We start from the raw sequence: 22,001 nt of genomic DNA on the forward strand, positions 1-22,001 counted from the left end.
TGTTTTAACTAGCACTGGGTATTACATAAGAGTGATGAATCACAGATCTGTAACCCTGAAACAAATAATATATTATATGTTAATAAAAAAAGAAAAAGAAAGTAAAAACCAAAATCTTTGAAGGGTCTACAAGGCATTATAACTTCTGCATATCTGTGACATCATTTCTTATTCTCCCCTTCATTCAGTTCATCCCACCTAGTTGGCCTGCTCCATTCTTTGAATATGCCAAAGATGTTCCAGTCTCAAAGGATTTGTCTTCGATGTTCCTTTGGCCTGGAATATTCTTCCAAAAGATAGCTGCATGGCTTACCTGCTACCTTCCTTCAGTCCCTCATTCAAATGTCACCTTTTCACAGAGGTAATTTAAAATTTCAAACACCTTTTCCCTATTCTTTTTTTTTTTCCTGTTACTTTCCCTGCATTATTTTTCTCATCAGTACTTGTCTACTCTATATATAATTTTGTTAATATTACTTGTTGATTGTCTGTATCCCCAACTAGGAAATACATTCCAAGAGAATGAGTTATTTTATCTCTTCTGATCGCCAATGTATCTGCAGGTCCTATAAAACTGTCTACCAGAGTGGATGCACAATTAACGTGTTGGCTAAATAAAGGAATCTCTCTTAAATTATCCCTACCTTCTCGAATGGATTTAAATTATAAACTAAAAGTTATAGCATGCTGTCCATTACACAATTTTGGGGACTCTTGGGTTCTTAAACTACCTGCTCTAAAATCTTAAGTAAAAGATAAAATTAGAGTTGGAGAATAAGAAGGTTGTAACATCATAATATCTTAAGATACGTTGAAATGTCAAGGTACTAAGCAACTACGACAATGGAGACCAAACTATGCTTGGAGGAAGACTGTAGGAGTCAATTACAGAGTCTGTTTTTTTTTTTTTTTTTTTTTTTTTAATATTTTATTTATTTGACAGAGAGAAACCACAACTAGGCAGAGAGGCAGGCAGAGAGAGAGGAGGAAGCAGGCTCCCTGCAGAGCAGAGAGCCCGACGGGGGGCTCGATCCCAGGACCCTGAGACCATGACCCGAGCCGAAGGCAGAGGCCTCAACCCACTGAGCCACCCAGGCGCCCTGAAGGCATGGATTTAACCTTATCAGTCCAATGTCACAATTGTTATCTTGCATAAGCTACTTAACCTTTTGAATATCAAAAGCCTCATACACACAGAGATAAAATAAGGCTTCAGATCTTGTGATAATTAAAATAATACATATGAAAGCAAAAAAAGAAAGATAACATATATGAAAGTGAGAAAGTCTATGCTCTTTTTTGTTTGTTTGAGAAATGTGGGATCTTTTACATAATTCTTACACAAGGTCAACGTTTCTTATAATCTGAAAACAGGGGTGCTTGGGTGGCTCAGTTGGTTAAACATCTGCCTTTGGTCAGGTCATGATCTCGGGGTCCTGGGATGGAGCCCCATGTTGGGTTCCTTGCTCAGCGAGTGGTCTGTTTCTACCTCTCCTTTGGCCCCTCCCCATTGTGCTCTCTCTCTCTGTCAAATAAATAAATAAAATCTTAAGGAAAAACCTGAAAACAGTCTTGATTATTTTCTTGTTTGGCAGCAACTTTCATATAAATAATCAAAAGTCTGTACGAATGATAAGGGATGGATCAGAAAAATAAGAACTGTAACAAAAATAAATGTTAATGTTATGTTAATTAAGGACACAAAACATTATTCCAACCAACTGATGAATTACCTAAATTCACTTTGTAACATTGTCAATTTAGTTTATGTTATTAATAATATGTGTGTTACTGATGAATTAAGGTCACAAAATTCCCACATCATTCAAAGGGAGAAGATTTTTTTTTTTTTAAAGATTTTATTTTATCTATTTATTTGACAGAGAGAGATCACAAGTAGACAGAGAGGCAGGTAGAGAGAGAGAGAGGGAAGCAGGCCTCCCACTGAGCAGAGAGCCCGATGTGGGACTCGATCCCAGGACCCTGAGACCATGACCCGAGCCGAAGGCAGCGGCCTACCCACTGAGCCACGCAGGCGCCCCCAAAGGGAGAAGATTTTTAACTTAGAATTTGAATTCTACATTCATTACTATACAAATGTGTTTATGACTTTCGAATGATAAAAGACAAAGGGGATCAATTTCACCTTTATATTCTTCTTCAAGTTATAACGAAAAGATAAAGTAGCAACATAAGATACACACCTAATATTTCCCCCAGAGTCTGTACCATTCATAGACGAGTATAATTTGTTGGAAAGAATGTTTACAAACTCATAAAAAAATTTTTTAAATACAAAAAATCAAAACCTTCAAGGAGATTAACTTCTAAAGAGAAGATGGTGAGGCAGGAGAGAAAATTTTCAGGCAGAAAGACAGAGTGATTCCCAGAATGATATTCCAGAAATAAGATATTTTTGGGAAATGGAATGATTCTATCCTCTCTACAAAGACATTTTTATTAAAACAATACTTGTTTTTCAGGCTTTCCAGGAGGTTTCTATTCATACTGGAAATGCCAAATGTTTTGTAAAACCTGTGGAAAATTTCTGATTTTCCCTTTTACATTTGTCTGTGTGAATTTGCTTTGTCCTATCACTATGGATAGCTTGCTGAGTAACTCAAATACCACAACAGGGTGAGTGTCACATTTGGGAAAGAAAAATGCCTTAGACAATGATGTTTTGTGAAAGCTACTCTGTCAATGTAAAATAACCAAATATACAAGTAGGTACATTTAATACCCAAATTTACAGAAAAGGGAAATGTGATTTTTGTCTTATGATTTTAAAATAATTCAATCTGAATACACTAAGACCTTCTGTGGAAATCCTGATGTTTCTAACATTATTGTCCAAAAGATAAATCAACAAACAAGATGGAGAAACAGATTTTGAAATGGTTTTCACTTTAACTGCATAAGTGTTTCCAGATGGACACAAACTATATGAATTAGTTTTGGAAGTTTTTAGAAATTTTAATTTAATTTCTAATTTTTAGAAAGTTGCATTTTCCAAACACTATTTGAAAATCACCCTACAGTACTTATTAACTGTGGGCCAGTAATTATCAATAACGTGTTTTACTTTCTGCATAATAATGTGTACATTTAAATGTTCAGATTTGTTAAAGCATAATAACATGATATTTAAATTGCCTCTTAAACATATCTCGCTCCGAAATATTTGTAACATAGCTAAAATAAGTTTTCTTTCTTTCTTTTTTGCAAAGATATGAGCACTTGTCTTCCTACTAATGTACCATATAAATCAATAGGATTACAAAAGACCATTTTCTGATAAAAGTTGCATAAACTCTGTAAATCAGTTCCTAGCACAGCTCTAACTCTTGGGAAACAAGTCATCAGACACAAAATTCACTCTGCAAATGCTTGAGAAAATAAAGGGCTCAATGGAGTCAGGAAATCAGGATTTCCGTTATAAAACGGGATGAAGGTCAAAGTTGAGTAACCCAGCGAGAAGAGCAATATAACTGCATTTCATAGAAATTTTACAGTAAATTAACGAAAAAACTCAGCAACAATATTCAAGTTTGTATTACATTGAACAAAATCAATCTAAACATTCTCAGCTCTCAATTGCTAAGAGAGAAACACTAGCAAGTAAGAGGACACAAAAGATCCATAACGAACTGTCCTTTGGATTTAATAGAACTTATTCAGCACATCTCCTTGGTTTCAAAAACATAGTATAGCACACTCTAAGTTATTTGAAAGTTTCTTGCTTTGAGTCAAAAAACAAAATACGGGGTGCCTGAGTGGCTCAGTCAGTTAAGTGTCTGACTCTTCATTTTGGCTCAGGTCATCATCTCAGGGCTATGGGATCAAACCCCCCTTCCCTGTAGGGCTGTGTGCTGGGCATGGATTAAGATTCTCTCTCTCCCTCTGTCCCTCTCCCTTTCTCTCTCCCTTTCTAAAAATAAAAATTAATAATAATAATAAATAAATAAAGTCTCACCATATTTAGTGAGCCAAACTTACAGCTATCATAAAGAAGGAAACAGAAAAGAAAATAGTAGAGAATATAGGAAATAAGTCGCTTACTGGAGCTGAGAGTTAAACAGAGTAACAGGTTATAAAGGGTAGATTAAAGCTGATAAACCAAAAATGTATTAGTGATCAGTTAGACTGTTTTAAAGGAAATTAAATGATTGCGCAGTAAGAAGATTTTAGAAGTGTCTGGGGTAACGGTACAGAATGAGGCCAGGCAGACAGAAAATTCCATCCTCAGTGTTTCTGTGTTAAGTAAGGTAATGATGATGATAATAGCTAAAATAGCACTTAAAGGTTTCGTATTCTGTTGAAAGGGCTTACTTACTTTATTAGGACACCGAATCATACAAAACATTATGATGTGACGTTATTATCATCTCTAGTTTATAGACGAAGAAACTGAAACACAGAAAATAAGTGATCGACCCCCACATGATTCACTAGTATGCAGTATGGATAAGCTTGGTGGGAGTGACTGTCTAGGTTTGCTCAGGACGACCCTAATTTTAGTCCTATGTTTTTGAATCCTTGGAAAGCCCTCCCCAAGACATAAAAGGGTTCCAGCCATCAGACATGCTTCAGAAGTTTGGAAGAAAAGCACAAATCTGTACGACAGCCTAAAAATCAGAGGTCAGAAGCTGTACTATCTGCAGTGTTGACTGGACGCAGTATTGATCACCTGCTTTCTTGAGTGACTCTTGCTGTTTTCACCCTGACTCGTGACGTTGGCATCCGTGGTTTGCACTTCCCACATTGCTGCGTCCCCCCGAGCGAGACAGTGGTAGTGCTTGCGATCGTGTCTTCCTCTATGACTTTAGGTTAACCTTGTCTTTGTATCAAGACAGCACTACTTCAATTTTGAACATTGTAAATATTGTGACCGTGTTTCTAACAATTCATTGGTGAAACTGAGAACGACCATAACATAACAGTATGCCAATACCCAAAAAGACAGCGTAATAAAGACACATGGAAGAATACATAAAGCCAGATTAGAGAGGTAACCAAGGCAGGGCATTCTGAACCATATGCAGCAATGGATTTGGGACCACACAGACACAGGAAAGAGAACATTTATGAATGTGCCTAAGGAGGCTGAATCTCACAAGTTTGGAAAGAGACAGGTAAGTTTTTATAAAATCAAAAGATTTTTTAAAAATCTCCCCCTCCCATTCCACCTGCCTCAGAAAAGACATCATTACTCAGTTGAAATTAACAGTCATTAAAGGCACTGACATATACCATAAGAATAAACATTCATTGTTGTTTTGTTTTCTTAATATCTCTATGTACCTAAGGAAAGTTACTTTCCTATATGCATATTCAACAAACAGTGCAAATGTAAATTTTGGGAAATTCCTTTCAGCCTATAAGATTTTAGAAAAGAAAAGAAAAAAAAAAAAAAAAAACAGTTCTTGCCTACTAAATGTCCTGTATACCTTGTACACAAGGCAGTTAAAAGGAGACGTAGTTTGCTCGCCTGTGATAATGAAGTTTTATAATGAAACTTTTGGGTCACTTTTCAGTTTCCTCAAAATGTGCATTTTTAAAATAAGTTTCTAAAGGTAAGGAGACAGTCTCCTGAGACATGTCTTACAAGATAGATATCACTGCTCCTGGCCATAGAGATGCTAGAATACAGGTCTTCTATAAAATTTTATTTTCAAAGTGTGGGATAAAAAGAATGTCTTTCCCTAATTTTGAAATATGTGACAGATGAGAATGAAGAAAAAACAAATTTTTATGTTATTTCTCCAAAACTGATGAACTCTGAAAAAGCTATAAGGAATCTAGAAAAGGTAAACTGATTTCATCTGAGTTGCATGAAGTTCTGTGTGGATTAGGCCAAAATCTCATACAGAAAAAAACCATGACTTATTCTGGGGGGATTTAAGACTATTTTCAGAGAAAATGTCACCACTGAAGGGCAATCAAGTTAAATAGGACTTTCTCACTCCTTGATTAAAACGGTAACTTATTTGGAATCCAATCTTGAAATCATAAAGTGAAATTACCTCAGTGCTTTAAAACCATTATCTTTGATAGTGTTTTACCTTATGCTAACAACCAGTGTGCTTGGAAATGTTTAAAAATGATGAATATTTTGGACACGGACAGCCTATATGATGAATTCACAGATGCGAAGGAGCTGACTAATGAACAGCTAGTCTACCTGTGAAGCCTCTAGATACCAAGTGGAGGGACATATTTGGAGAGATGGGAACTAATTCCTGCAAGTCTAAGAACCCATTAGGTGATGCCATTAAGTAAGATCCTTTGTATTCTATGCTCAACATTTTTTTAAGGTTTTATTTTTATGTAATCTCTACACCCAGCGTGGGGCTTGAACTCACAACCAAGAGATCAAGAGTTGCATGCTCTACCAATTCAGCCAGCCAGGCACCCCTCAGCTCAACATTTTTGTTGAGAAGATATTTCGTTTGAAGTCATTACATTGGATTAACACTAGGAATCTATGTAATGTGGGCTTTGTAAGAGCAGAACCAAAGGGCAAAGAGAATTTTACTTTTGATTACTTTTAATTCTCTACAAAAGATTAGAAAAAGACAGAAAGAAACATGTCATAGCTATTTCTATTAAATATGAATCATATTTGTTTAATTATTATACTTTTTGAGGTCTCACATTTATATATCTTAAAAATATGCAATGATATAGCTCCTAAATTAAATATCTAGTAAAAAATTTGCAGTATTAGAGGACAGAAAGACACATTTAGAAAATATTTTTAGAGTTTTCACACAATAGCCCTACTATTAATTAGTATTAAGCACTACTAATTGTCACAGTTAAGTAGTAATAATACATATGCATGTCATTACTTATTAAATATTAAGTATATTTTTGATCTGGTAGTGCTGTTTTTCAGTAAGCTCTCTAAAAAGTTGATCACTTTACTTGTAGCCAAATAGTCTATGTTCTTCACAACCTCCCCAACAGTAGAGAGAACCACACATTCTTCCTGTGTCTCCTTTTATGAATCAATTACACTAAGCTCCTTAGAAATGGACAGAACAAGGCTTGCCTGGGTAAAAATTTCTTAATATCCTTTGACTCTAATGATTACATCCAGCAGTTTTATTAAAACAAAGTTTGCCGGCAATTATTCAGAAAAATTCCTCAATCTCATACAAAATGGCTAACTTCTCCTAAGATTATTTCCGTTAAAACACACACACACACACACACACACACACACGCATATGCATACACTTTTTTTTTTTTTTAAAGATTTTATTTATTTATTTGACAGATAGAGATCACAAGTAGGGAGAGAGGCAGGCAGAGAGAGAGAGAGAGAGAAAGAGGAGGAAGCAGGCTCCCCGCCAAGCAGAGAGCCCGACGCGGGACTCGATCCCAGGACCCCGAGATCATGACCTGAGCTGAAGGCAGCAGCTTAAACCACTGAGCCACCCAGGCGCCCCTGCATACACTTTTTGAAAGTTCTTCTTAAAGGGGTTAGGTGATTTGGAAAGGTGTAGCAAAGCTGAAGTTTAGTGAAATGAAATATTGGAACTGCCAGGCTTGAATCACCCAGATATGTTTATATCTATCTCTCTCTCTATATATATATATCGATAGATATCATATATCATATACATATATATGTGTATATATATACAAGGAAATTACTCTATGAGAATAATATATATTATTCTCTTTCTATATATATATCATATATAGATATATGCCCAAATATTTAATATATATAATATATATTTTATATATATACACATATAAAAGGAAAATATATAACATATTATTCTCATAGAGTAATTTCCTTTGTCATGGAAGCAAAGATAAAATTTCCACAATAACGAAAGATTTAAAATAGGAACAAATTAACATAGATTGAAAAGAGAAAATAATTTTGTATAACTAGATCATCAAAACCATAAAACTAGAAATTGCACCTAGCCCAAAATATCTAGCAAAAGTCTGGTAGATTCATTCTAAGAATTTTCACTGGATGCCTATTCTGCTTCAGGTACTAAATAAAACAGAATGTAAATATAAACAGACACATACACACACACACATGCATACGCATATCTCATTTTCATTTCATTATTCCATTTCCTTTGATTTTCTTAACAAAAGCAATTTCAGGAAAAAGAAAAAGGGGATGGTTAGTGGGCTCTCTTTTTTCCATTTTCATGAATAAATTTATTGCATTTTAAACAGAATAGGGGTCTTCCAGATAATAACCGTGGGTACAATTACCTCACATGTCTAGAGAAAATAACTTGAGCTAACATTAAATTTTATAAAATTAACATCATATAAGCTCTATGAATTGGTTATTTAAATCAGCAAACAACCAACCAGAGAAAACTTTTAAATAGTGATGCTGACACTGTAAGGATACACACAGTAAACTGGCAATCCTTTGAATTGCAGAGACAGGAAAATGGTTTAGTTCAGCCATATTTCTGTTCAAATGCTTTTAAAATCTTATTTATACAAGTAGGCTTTGTGCGCTACCTTAGAAAGTTATATAAATAACTATTCGGAAAATCTAGCCTAATTCCTCAAGAATGCAGTAGCTCTTTAGGCTTATCAATTTACTACACAATGGAATAAAACAGTCTAGGAAAAAAAGAATCACTAAATAGCCTCGATGTTAAAACAAAAACAAAAACAAAAACAAAAACAAAAGCAAGAAAAAGCAAAAAACCACACACACTCAAATTTTGTGATCCGGAGTAAGTACAGTTAGTCAACATATCAACTAGCTCTTATTAAGAACAGTATGAGCAATTAAGGATATTTTTAGAACATTCAGATGGAAAAGGTTTCATGCTTGTTTTCTTTTGTTTAGTTGGTTGATAACACTTTCTGAAGCATGGGTAAATTGGGTAAGTAGAGCTATTATATTTAAATTAATGGAAAAAAAATCATTCCTTCAGTTAGTCAATGCTAAGAATGACTCTCACTAATGAAGAAGAAATGCAGTCAATAAAAAAGTTATGTATTGATTGTATTAGTGTTGATATATGATTGTACTTAAAATTGAATTGGGTAGTGCTGATATTGCAGGAATTTAATGTTCTCATAACCAACATTTTGAAGGGCTGTAAAACTACATGTAGGTATGATAACATCTTGCAGTCAATCTATTATTTTGGCAATTTCATTGTGGGAAAAATCTCTGTCACTTCAGAAAGTAAGACAAAGCTCTAACCTGAACTCTTCTCCTTTTTAGGGAAAACTTAGCTGTATAGAAGTAGATAAAAATCACTATACTTTATTAGAAACAAAATTAAATATTTGGGCCTTAATAGTTAACTACCCCCAGAACCAAGAGGTCAAGGGCTTTAAGGACAGGTAAGCAGACTGTGAATTTAAAAAATATATTTTCAGAAAACTTTATAATTCTCAAAATGATTTTAATACATTTTGTTATTCAATCCCTGAAGTAAGTCTGAGATGATGTTAGAAAAAAATTATTAGTCTTATTTTGCTGATTTAATAATAAGAACTGGGTATTCTAATGATTTGCCTGAGAACAAGAAGTAATTTTCTGAAGAACTGGAATCAGGACCCTAAGTATCCTGATTTTTAGTTCTTATTGCAACCTTTCTTCAGATTATAAATGGGCAAATAAGTTATGATAATAATATGTGTTGTGGTTGTGGATTAAATGAGATACTGTATGTACACATTAAAGACATGACATTCATTCTTACTATTACGGGACAAGCCAGGCCCTTCTGAGAGGTGAAGTTCTCACTTAATCTCCACTCCTTGGAATCTCTATATAAACTTGATTACTTATTCCTTACAAAATCATTCAAATAGAATTGTAGAGGAATCTCCAGCTGCTATTTTTAGCCAAGCTTATTTACTGAAGATGATAATGAACCTAAAAATTGTTAAGTGTAAGGACCCAAGCTGTGTATGAGAAGATCACAGGTTTCTTTTTGCTTGAAAATTCCACTACAACCCAGAAATAAAAACAATCAGAGGGTATTATTAATACTCTTCAAAACATAAAATTTACTGAAAAAGTGCACTGTAAAACCATAAAAACCCAGTCTTATTTCATGCTCCTTTAACCCTGTCACTTTCATTTTGCTTAAACTGTTATGTGCCTTCATCTAGAGCGTATTTCTTGACCCTGCAAGGTGAAGACTCGTTCCTGTGTGTTTCCACAGCATCCCCTACCACAACGGTAAGACAGTTCTCACAAAGTACTGATTTTGCTGACTACCTGTCTGTGCTACTAATTAGACCCTGAGATTTACCTATTACAAAGACAACAGTCAACTATTTGAGAAACAAAGGGTAGACTAAACAAATTTCAATTTTAAAAATGAGATGAATAAAAAAAAGTTTTCAAATATGTTTCCACAGATTCTTTTAATCACAAAAAGTTCAATGTCCTGTTCAATATTCCAATCAGGGGCCTCTTGATCCAGTGGGAAGGATACAGTATCTCCCACACAGATTTCTTGCCAAAAGTGTTTAATTTGAATCTAAATATGAGAAAACAATCAGAAAGGTTGAAACTGTGGAATATTCTAACAGGACAAATGGCCTGGACTATAACAAATGTCATTTTCATGAAAGACAGAAATGAGTAAGAAAACTTCCACATGAAAGAAGGCTAAAGAGATGCAGCAACTAAAGGCAATGTGTGGCTCTTGGCTGGGTACTGCATGGAAAATCAAAGACTATAAAGGACATTATTTGAATTATTGGAAAAATTTGTGTATGGATTCTGTACATTCTGTACATTTAATCCATGTTAAATCTCCTGTGTGTGCTAATAGTAGGGAGAGAATATCTGTGTTCTTAAAACATGTTTGCTGGAAGATTTAGGAATTAAATATTATAAAGTTAGCAATTTACTTTTGGAAAATCAAATAATACAGCTAAATACATATGCGCATACACAGAAAAGTGACAGTCAAATGTATCAAAAATTCAAATGTAAATTCAGAAAAATGGACATATGAGTGTTTACTATACTGTTCTTTCAATTTTTTGATAAAAGTTCTGTAAAAAGAGGGGCGCCTGGGTGGCTCAGTGGATTAAGCCGCTGCCTTCGGCTCAGGTCATGATCTCAGGGTCCTGGGATTGAGCCCCGCATCGGGCTCTCTGCTCCGCAGAGAGCCTGCTTCCTCCTCTCTCTCTGCCTGCCTCTCTGCCTCCCTCTCTGCCTACTTGTGATCTCTCTCTCTCTGTCAAATAAATAAATAAAATCTTTAAAAAAAAAAAGTTCTGTAAAAAGTAGACGAAATCAGTGCTAAAAATTTTTAATGGCTTATTTTTTCTTCAGATCCATAATTTCAGCTGTTTTCTCTCTATAAATAGCTAATTTGGGATATATCTTCCCCTTTCACAAACTTAAGAGCTCTGACCAGAACTAGCTGCCAATTCCTCTCAAATGCATATGAAAAAAGTATCCTCCTTGCTATCCCTAGGTAAGCTACCTTTCCTCTCTTCCTCCCTGTCCTGTACAGAGAGAGAGGGAAGATAGATAGAACTTTCTCTTTCTTCTTCTATAATAATTTCCCCATATTATAGCAACTTGATCAGAAGTCAAACATAAAACACTGTAGGCAACTGGTGATTCAATATAGATTAGGGGGAAGTGATATGGAGTCAGCATTCTTCATTTCTTGTTATTTATTCAAAAGAGCATTAGAGTTGAGGTCATGTGGTGCTCCAAGAGCCATGGTGTTGGGAAGAAAATTCTCCTTTCACACTCACTCATATTTTGAAATATCTCCTCAGCTTAGTGCTCACAAGTAATATGAAATAGGAAATATTCTCTCTGACTTAGGAAATTAAAAGTTGTGTGTTTGCAACCTTTTAATACAGGGGGAGGGGTGTGGATCAGTGAGGAAGGTAGTGTTATCATTCTTTTATTAACCAAAAGAGGTATGTTGCTTCTTGGTAGCCTGGACAAAAATGTAACCAACTCTAGAAAATCACAACTTGTTATAGGCTTAGATCTAGGTATGCTGAACTCCAGAATAAACACAGTAACTGATTTCAAATAACTTAGAATTCAGAGGAACTAAAAGAGACATAAAGATAAGCTATCTTGCAAAATATATATTTCTCAGTATAAAAACGGATCTACACTTAAAGAAGTATACATATCATTTAGGGCCTAGGCATGGCTGAAGTTTCCCTCTTAATAAATCTATTTCAAACTGGTAGATGTACAACACTTAATATATTACATATGTAGCACATGCTCAAAGCTCTGCTATGGCTTTCCACTGTACTTTGAGTAAAACCCACACCCAAAGTCATTCTGATGGCCTACGGTCCTTCCAATCTAGACCCCTTTGACTTTTCCACGAATGCACTTTCTCTCTAATGCTTTCCACTCCAACCATACTGTTCTTGAAGTTCCTCAGACACATCAGAATCCCCCTGGTTTTAACAAAATCTTACATGCTTGACCATTTTTGGAACCATTTTCTTTTTGTAAAATATTCCATATTAGGAGGGTATTCAATTTGCCAGTTTCTACTATCTTTCCCTAAATAAGTACTTAAAGTACTATACGCTAGTTACAATTTTTAATCTCTAGCTCTCCCTCAATCCCAACACGCTATATATGGTAAAATTTAAAAAATAATAAGCATAAAAATTTGACAATGGAAGTGTATAACCTTAGGCATCATACACTAAACATTTTATTTTTTATTAATAAAATCATTGCTTAAACTCAAAATGACTTTTTGGAATTTAAAGAATAAAAAATATTATTTTTCAAAAATAAGTACTTTCCTTCATGAGCAACTGCAGAATCTGGCAACATGAAACTACTTATTTTCGTCCAGCCTAGAAAAAGTTTAGCTATAAAATATTTGACACACAGAATCTATGGTATGACATTAAAATTTTCTAAATTGTCACTGTCTGGAATCAATACTAAATAAAGAAATAAACACAATGATTTCAAACAGCAAAATCAATGTTTATACCTGGACTGGAGTGAATTTGGGGTGGGGACAATAAGATAAATTAAATTAAGAAAAAAAAAACACAGAAAGGGAGAGATGCAAGCATCAAACTAAGGGAAGTGAAGCCATCTAAAAATAATAAAGGGGCACCTGGGTGAGTCAGTCAGAAAGGATAAGCCCTCAGCCTTCCCCTGCTCATGCTCTCTCAAATAAACAAATAAATCTTAAAAAAAAAAAAAAAAAATCAATGTCACGTTGAACTAACAGGAGAAAGTTATTATTATTATTTTTTAATTATCTCCCAAAGAATTACAATTTGAGTAGAGGAAAGAGATATAAACTGTCAACTCTTTTCTAAAGCATTTGTTATAATGCTTTACAAAATCACAGTAGAAATGTTAATCACTTGGTTTGAAACTTACACTCCTATAAACTAAAATACTCCTCCCACAAAGGATGTTCACAAAAACAATCACTAGTAAGAGAAGACATAGACAATTGAATTTGATGTATTTAATATTTTGCTGAACAACAGACAAATCAAACTGTAGGTGATTCACAATAATGGAAAGGTTTTAAAATACCATAAATACTATATCAGTTTAGTATAAATTACCTAAATTTCTGTAATGATTACTTGAAAAATATATGTTTTATTTGTTTATTTGTGAGACAGAGAGTGTAGGGTCCTGAGCAGGGGGAGGGGCAGAGGGAGATGGGGAGAGAGAGAAATCCCAAGCAGACTTCCTGCCCGGCGTGGAGTCCAAGGTGGGGCTCAATCCCAGGACTCTAGGTCATGACCTGAGCGGAAATCAAGAGTCCGATGCTTAATGGACTGAGCTACCCAGACACCCCTGGAATGATTACTTTTGTGTCTAAAAGAGAAGACAATCAGATGTCTCCTTAGACAACACAAGTACAGCAAAGTCAGAAATAGTTAACCAGCAAAATTGCCACTTCAGGTAGAAGCATCCCCTTTCTTCTTTAACCTCCCTAAGAGGACCTAGCTATTGTTGAAAAGTAAACCATAGGCCCAAAATGGCATTACTCAGGCCAAGTCACCAAAGGTATCAAGCCCCTATATTGGGCTTAATACCTAACCTAATTGTAGTTTCAACCTCCCTTAGAAATGTAAATCTTACCGAACCAGTCAGGAATCTTCTGATAAACACCAATGAGGTAATCTGTCACATGGGTCCTCTCCATTCCCCCAGAGATGAGGTAATTCCACCTAACAAGACCCCCTATATTTCCCACAAGGGAAGATGACCTTGACTGAAACAATCCTTTCCTCAGTTTTGCTAATACATTACTTCCTTGTCCTACCCTCTCCTATAAAAACCTTCCATATTTGTACAAATCGGCGGAGTTCCCCTCTACTTGTTAGATGGGACACTGCCTGATTCATGAATCCCTTAATAAAGCTAATTAGATCTTCAAACTTACTCAGTTGAATTTTTCTTCTTTAAAATTATGAAATCTCTCTTACCATCCCATTCAAAAATCAGTCTTCACCCTTCTCTCCCTTGATAAATTATGAATTCCCCAAGGTCAGGAAACGGTTTTGCCTTATTTATTCCTCACAGTATTTTGTGGGGGTGCGGTAATCTGAAATTTTAAATAAAGTGGACAGGGTGAGCCTCTTTGAGAAGGTGACAGTGAAGCTGAGACTTAAAGGGGATGAGGACGTAGGCTGTGGTGGCTATTCGGGGAGGGGGGTAGGAGGAGGGGCACTCTCAGGTCTAATACCGGATGTGTTTGTGGAAAGGCACGGTGGACTGTCATAGCTGAAGCCAAGTGTGCTAGAGGAAGAGTACTAGGGAAGGACATCGAAAGATGTGAAAAAGGCCAAGATATGGCCCGTTTCTTGTCTCTTATTGAGACAAGGAGTCAGTTCAAACTGGATCAAAGATATGAAGTACCCGATTTGCATTTTAAAGGGATTACAGAGCTGATTTTTGAGAAGGAATAAGACTGGTGAGAAGGTCTGACTCACAGTTGCAGAGCAGCCCTCTGGCAACTCTACTGAGTATAAACTTAGAAGGGGCACGGAGAGAAGCAGAGAGACCAACTAAGGGGCTGTAACTAGAAAGTGAAGGCCAGATAACAGGGGCCAGAACCTAGACGGTAGTGATGAAGATGCTGAGAATTTGTCAGATCCTGGGTCTTGCAGCATATGCTCCTGGGACTGGGTGTGCAGTACGAGCAAAAAGAAACAAATCAAAAATGGTGCGGGGCTTTGGGCGTGCTGGAAGGGCAGAGCAGCCCTTTAGGAAGAAGTGTCAGGTGGGAGCATACCAGAAGTGTAGTTCTAGAATTGAGGCACTTATTAGAAGTCTAAGAGGATATGACCAGTCAGCAGTTGAGTCTGTGATTCTGGAGTTAAAAAATGGAGAGAGGGGCACCTGGGTGGCTCAGTGGGTTAAAGCCTCTGCATTTGGCTCAGGTCATGATCCCAGGGTCCTGGGATCGAGCCCCGCATTGGGTTCTCTGCTCAGCGGGGAGCCCGCTTCCTCCTCTCTCTCTGCCTGCCTCTCTGCCTACTTGTGGTCTCTGTCAAATAAATAAAAATTTAAAAAAAAAAAAGGAGACAGAAAATCTGGGAATCATGAGATGCTAAGAGCCGCACGGCTATATGAGATCACGTAGGGACAAAGAACAGATAATGCCTATTGTAGATCTAATTACACTTGGGGCCAGAGCAACAATGAGAGGTCATGGTGATGAGGAGGAAGGGGAAGCTAAGAGGGATCAGGGGCCCAGGAAGGAAAGAAACAGGACGGAGGAGTATACCCAAGGCAAAGTGAAGAAAGTGTTGCAAGAATGCGGTCAGTTCTCGGGGCACCTGGGTGGCTCAGTGGGTTAAAGCCTCCGCCTTCAGCTCAGGTCATGATCCCAGGGTCCTGGGATCAAGCCCCGCATCGGGCTCTCTGATCAGCAGCGAGCCTGCTTCCTCCTCTCTCTCTGCCTGCCTCTCTGCCTACTTGTGATCTCTCTCTGTCAAATAAATAAATAAAATCTTAAAAAAAGAAAAGAATGCAGTCAGTGCAAATTCTCCACACATTGCCTTCCTAAATACATTCTGCATGTCCTTCAGAATGGGACATTCTTTTGATAAGCCCCTTCTGACCAACCCCACCTTATTAGATGATCCTCCCCTGTATTGCAGAATCACCGTGTAGGTCTCAATGTCAACACTCAAAAAGGCTGATGAAAGAACGAAGGAAGTGCTCAGTGAACGGCAGAGAAGCACAGATGACCGGTGAGGACGGCGCATACGGGGTACAGGCAGAGCCTAGAACAACGACCGACACATCAGGGTACCATGGCTAATTGGCAACAGCAGTGAGATTATTCAGCTAACTCCTCTCACTCTCCTTCCAGGCTCATCAAGCCCAACTATCCAATATTATCTCGTTTCCTTCATACATCTTCCTGTGCAGTTAGAAAGCGACAACTAGCAAACAATAAATATCTATTCCGACGGGTGGCTGGATTTCTCACTGTGCACAAATAGATTGGTGTTCTGTTTTAGGAATTAGTCTCATGCAAGTTTGGTTAGTGTGTTTCTTTCTGGACCAGTGGTGGTGTTCAGTCTGTTTGTTTTCTGTTTCTCAAGTGCCAAAACCATGCTGTGAGATCCAAATGCAGCTGACTGGCAACTGCGGACGTCTACGGTACAGAAAACCAGGACATCCATTCTGTGTGACTGACCGCTACAGGGAAATACTGATTTGCATTTATTTTGTCTCTTGTCGACATGTAATAATGGTCATAGCCGGAATTCTTATATAATGGATCGAGGAGAGGGTGCTATACCATGCCTGCAGCAAAAAAGGATATTTTGTTGTTTCAAATATGGTCCACTTTTCCAACTTTGAATTTATTCCCTAAATGGAAAAATAGAATCCTAGAAGCCACACTAACACATTCCAGGTTGAAACCTAACATTTGTTAGTATAGCTAGTCTTGCTAAACTACATCAATTTGTAATGCTCTGACCAAATAGGGTATGTGGTCCTTTAAAGACCAAAATGTAAACTATGCTAATACAGCTAAGGTAATTTACTTGTAAGGTGCTAACAGGGTTGGGATTGAGTCTCCCTCTGGGATGCCTATACCATATCCAAAGCCAAAAGTGTCAAGGAAAATTTTGGATGAAATTATTTGGAAAAATGACACCGAGTAGATAAAACCTGCGCCACAGTCTTCACTTTTGAAAACATGTTGGAGAGTAATCCTTCCTCTCTTTTTATTGACATCAGGGAGATGAGAACAGAATTTGCAAGTGTATAATTTCTTGTTACTAATCCATCAGTTTCTATAAACAAGCTAATAAGCTCTTTGTATTTTTTTTTATATCTTTTGTATTTTTATGTCCTAAATATATCTGAAATCTAAATCCCCTTCATGCCCTTCCCCACCCATGGCAGCCAGAGTCATGCCAGGAGGACACTGAGGCAGCCAAATTAGCTGTGTGTCTGACTTTGGAAACCCTATCGCCTGGATTTTTCCTTAGCATGAGTTTTCTTGAATGGAGAAAACCCATTACATTATATTAGCGTTTGCTATACCCTTTGCATTACAGGCATTGTTAATCGTGCTAATTAATAGCTACTTTCCAAGAGTCAGTTTGGCAGTATTTAATGTCAGACCTGGTTCTTGACCCCACTGCACTGGCCTTCAGTCCTGGTGTCCTACTTTGATTTGGTCACATGGTCTCCTTTAGTCATATGAACTAAGAACAGTGGAGACTAAGGGGAATTTTTATAAGTACAATTTTATTTTATAAGTGAACTGCAATTTTATAAACTATATTGCTAATAGAACAAAAAAACAAACAAACAAACAAAAAACCTTTCTTTGAATCATCCGGGAAGATACGGGTTGAACTCCAGAGAATTTCTGAACAAAATTAATAAGAAAGTGGAAAACCTTTGAAGTAAGACGGGACTGTGGGCTTAGGACTTCTTGCAGTGATATCCTGACCATATGCTTCGCTACCTTTACTTTATGGCATATATCTTACCTTAACTTCCACATGAGCCATCAGAACTGCAAAATTGGTCAGGTGATTACAAGAGCATGTAGTATGTGTCTTATTGGTTGTCAAAAGCCGGCAGCCTTGTGTTGACCAATAACCTGTCATTGTGCGCTTGGAATAGCTCCAAAAGGAACAGTTAGGGTTGAAATTCTCCTCGGACTGCTACAGAGGAGGAAAAAACAAAATCAATAAAGCCAATAACTCCTTTACGATCACGTACAATAGGCAGGCATTTTCTTTACATCTAACACACCTCATACTCTGGTCCAACTTTTGTGGAGATGTACACCACTGTTTTCAGATTAAGTAGGCTTCATTAAGCCTAGGCAAATTTGAATATATAGTGTTGTTTATTTCCTCCAATTAGAGGTAAGTTTGCCTTTTAAAAAATTAATATTATTGGAATACTAGTATCAATGTCTCAGAATGACTTTAACTAATTTCAAAGTAACATACATTATAAAGAATTTAATTACTCTAAACAATTTCTGAAAAGACGGCCTTTAGAAATCTTTGCTCACTTTATAATACAATCTTTGTACATACCTAAAAATATATCTAAGCACAAAGACATAATTACTTGTGACATCATATGTGAAGCCATGTCCAATTCCACTAAATATGTTAACTCTTTTTAATTATGGAGACACATTTAGAAATCCATCTTCAAATATTTTTATCAGAAGCTTTTATATATTCAAGAGTTATTCTCCTCCCTCATCTTAGGAAAGAAAAATCACCACTATCGTTTTATAGATAATGAATTGCTATCTGTCAAATAATAGGAAAAATTAAAGGAAAATTAGTTCACGTTCGTGCTGTAACAGATATAGACAATGTGGACAACTGAACTTATCATGGCATTTTCTTACCTTAATATGTTTAACAGTGAACACCACAGGATCAGCTAAATAAACCTTATTGCTGAACTCTTTGTTTATTGCTGCTGTAATAACAGGGGAATTGACGATAACAGAATGATTGGTGGACATAGCCTCTGTTCCCAACTTCATGCTGGCATTCTCCGTGGACAAATAAGGACCCAAGTTGTTGTATAGGACAAAGGCCACTCTGATCTCTCCTGAAAAAATGTAAATGTGAATTATAAATTGGGAAGAAACTCTGATTACTTTGTACATTCCACCAAATTTATATACTTCTAATTAAATTATAATCAAAGCCATACAGTATACATTCACAACAAAATTAAGCATTCATTTTAACCAAAGTGCCTAGATATTCATGAGAAAAGGAATGTCAAATGATACTGAAAAACAATCTATCAGTATTTTATTTTATTTTTTTAAAGATTTTATTTATTTAATTGACAGAGAGAGAGATCACAAGTAGGCAGAGAGGCAGACAGAGAGGGGGCAGCAGGCTCCCTGCTGAGCAGAGAGACCGATGTGGGGCTCGATCCCAGGACCCTGAGATCATGACCTGAGCTGAAGGCAGAGGCTCAACCCACTGAACCACTCAGGTGCCTCCAATCTATCAGTATTTTAAAAAGTGAATGAATCGCTCTACTCAAAACTTAAAGACTTAGGGGTGCCTGGGTGGCTCAGTGGGTTAGAGCCTGTCTTCAGCTCAGGTCATGATCCCAGGGTCCTGGGATCCAGCCTGGATCCGGCTCTCTGCTCAGCAGGGAACCTGCTCCCCACCCCACCCCACCTCTGCCTCTCTGGCTACTTGTGATCTCTGTCTGTCAAATAAATAAAATCTTAAAAAACAAAACAAAAAAACCCCACAAACTTAAGGACTTGAAGACAAATCATAGACCTAAACATAAAAACCAGAACCATAAAATTTCTAGAACAAAATAGAGGATCTTTGTGATCTTGAAGTAGGCAAGGATGACTTGGATAAGATCTGAAAGACATTAACCATAAAAGAAAGAAAGAAAGAAAGGTAAACTACACTTTATCAAAATTTAAAATGTGTCTATCAAAATATTATATCAACAATATTATTTATTGTTAATAATATATCATACTTTGTATAATATATTACATATATTTTGTATATTATATTTTGATATAAAATTATAATATAAATATTATATTAACAATAATATATATTAGACTCCTGACTATATATAGGGTTTCTGCTAATCAACAAAAAGTGAATAAATAAGACATGAAAATGGCAAAAGACATAAACATATACTTCAGAAAAAAATACATGAAAGGCTAATAGAAACATGAAAAATTATCACCATCATTAGTAATTATGGAAATAAAAATGAAAAATCACACCGAGATACCATCTCATAACCACCAGAATTTCTAAAATCAAAATGACTGGTCACGCTATTATTATAAAGATGAGGAACAGCTACAGCTCCTGCACACTGCAGGTGGAAATGAGAAGTAGTTCAACTATTTGGAGAAATGGTGATTTTTTTTCTGTGAATTTGAACATATCTACCCTTCCTAGATAACCTAAAATATAAATCTATAAAGGAAAAAAAAACTTGTATAAGATGAATAGCAACCTTATAATATCTGCCAAATGGAAACTACTAAAAAATCTATCAGCAGACAAATGAATTATGGCATACGATATAATGGAATCGACCATGCATCAATAAAGAACAACTGATAGAACAAAGAAGAAACTACTATTAGAGCGTGATGACAGAATGCCCAAAATACTGTGTTTGGTTAAAGAACACAGACAGAAAAGAGCACATACTATATGATTCCAGCTGAGTGAAGTCTAAGAACAGGTGAAATTTGTCTATACAGGTCATAATGAGAGTAGTTTCATCAGATGGGGAGAGGGGGTAAGAAGACTGGAAACGGGTAACAATTTCCGAGCAATAGAAGAGATTTATATCTTACTTTAGGTAATATTACAGAGGAATGTGTAACTGTCGGATTCATCAAGCTACGTTCTTAAGGGATATGCATTTTATTTTATGTGAATTATATTTCAATTGCAGTGAAAACAACCATAACAAGGACTCAAAATCCTTATCTGTTTTTGAACACAATTACCATGTTCTTCAAAAGTCACTTTCTCCATATATCCTTCCACCTTATTTTTTCTCTTATGACTATCTCCCACCTGCAATCTTCTGTAAAATTAACCTTCTTTTAACATGGGGAAGAAGGGCAGAGGGAGAGGGAGGAGCAGATCCCAGTGGAGCAGGAAGTCCAATGCGGGGCTCCATCCCAGGTCCTGGGATCATGACCTGAGCTGAAGGTACTTGTTTAAGTGACTGAGCCACGCAGGTGAGATGTTTTTGATTATATCATTTTCTTTCTTAAAATACATCAATCCCTATGTCTTACTTCCAGTGTGAATTCACATCGGCTCTGTCCTGATAGCTGCTGTCCAGATAGGCACTGTCCTGACTATCACAGAAGTCTCAATCCTTATCCCTGAATCTTAGAGGCAAGTGGGAATAAGAACAAGGAAATTTTAATAGATTTCTTTTGAGGAGGGAGGGGACGGTCCAACATCTAAACTTTGCTCCCATGTTTGGAAAATTCCCAATTATTGGGGATTTATAGACACAAGATGGATGCACATTGGCTTTCCCAGCCTGTTTTGCAAAGAAGTTGCTCTGGACACCAGAGCTCGATGCCTCCCATCATCTGCACTCGTCTCTGACTTCAGATGAGGAGCTAGTGACACAAGGAAGCGGGAGGTGATGCAGCAGCCGCCGCCTTCACCTACACCTCCCTCGTGGCAGCCGTGACATCGCAAGCAATGACGCTGTGTGATGCCACGGGCTGCTGCCAGCTCCTAGCTCTTGCTGGTTTTCTGGGCCCAGTTCTCCAGCCTTCTCATTGATCCTATGTATCTCAGATCCCGTATCCTTTCCGTAATTTAGCAACGAGATCATAAGAGCTACATAAAGGAAAGGGACATTCTGAAATTTCCAATCCACATCTGTTAACATGTACTCAGCAAAGAACAGTAATTCACTAAATATTTCTTATCTGTTACAACACAGCATTTAATTTTAGTGCTTTTCTCTAGATTTG

At 36.6% G+C, this 22,001-nt stretch overlaps 1 protein-coding gene across 17 annotated transcripts in view; it reads right to left on the bottom strand.

Moving 5' to 3' along the window:
• The window catches only part of ADGRL3 (adhesion G protein-coupled receptor L3), an 811,968-nt gene that overhangs the window by 98,631 nt on the left and 691,336 nt on the right, over positions 1–22,001 (bottom strand). For all 17 annotated transcript variants that reach the window (XM_045993750.1, XM_045993732.1, XM_045993758.1 and 14 more), the window contains 2 exons: positions 18,879–19,087; positions 17,992–18,168 (listed from right to left, as the gene is read on the bottom strand). In XM_045993750.1, coding sequence (XP_045849706.1) covers positions 17,992–18,168; positions 18,879–19,087 — 386 coding nt within the window. The remainder of the gene's footprint in view (positions 1–17,991; positions 18,169–18,878; positions 19,088–22,001) is intronic.

Source organism: Meles meles, chromosome 2 (genome assembly GCF_922984935.1).
Source record: "Meles meles chromosome 2, mMelMel3.1 paternal haplotype, whole genome shotgun sequence".
Lineage (NCBI taxonomy): Eukaryota > Metazoa > Chordata > Mammalia > Carnivora > Mustelidae > Meles > Meles meles.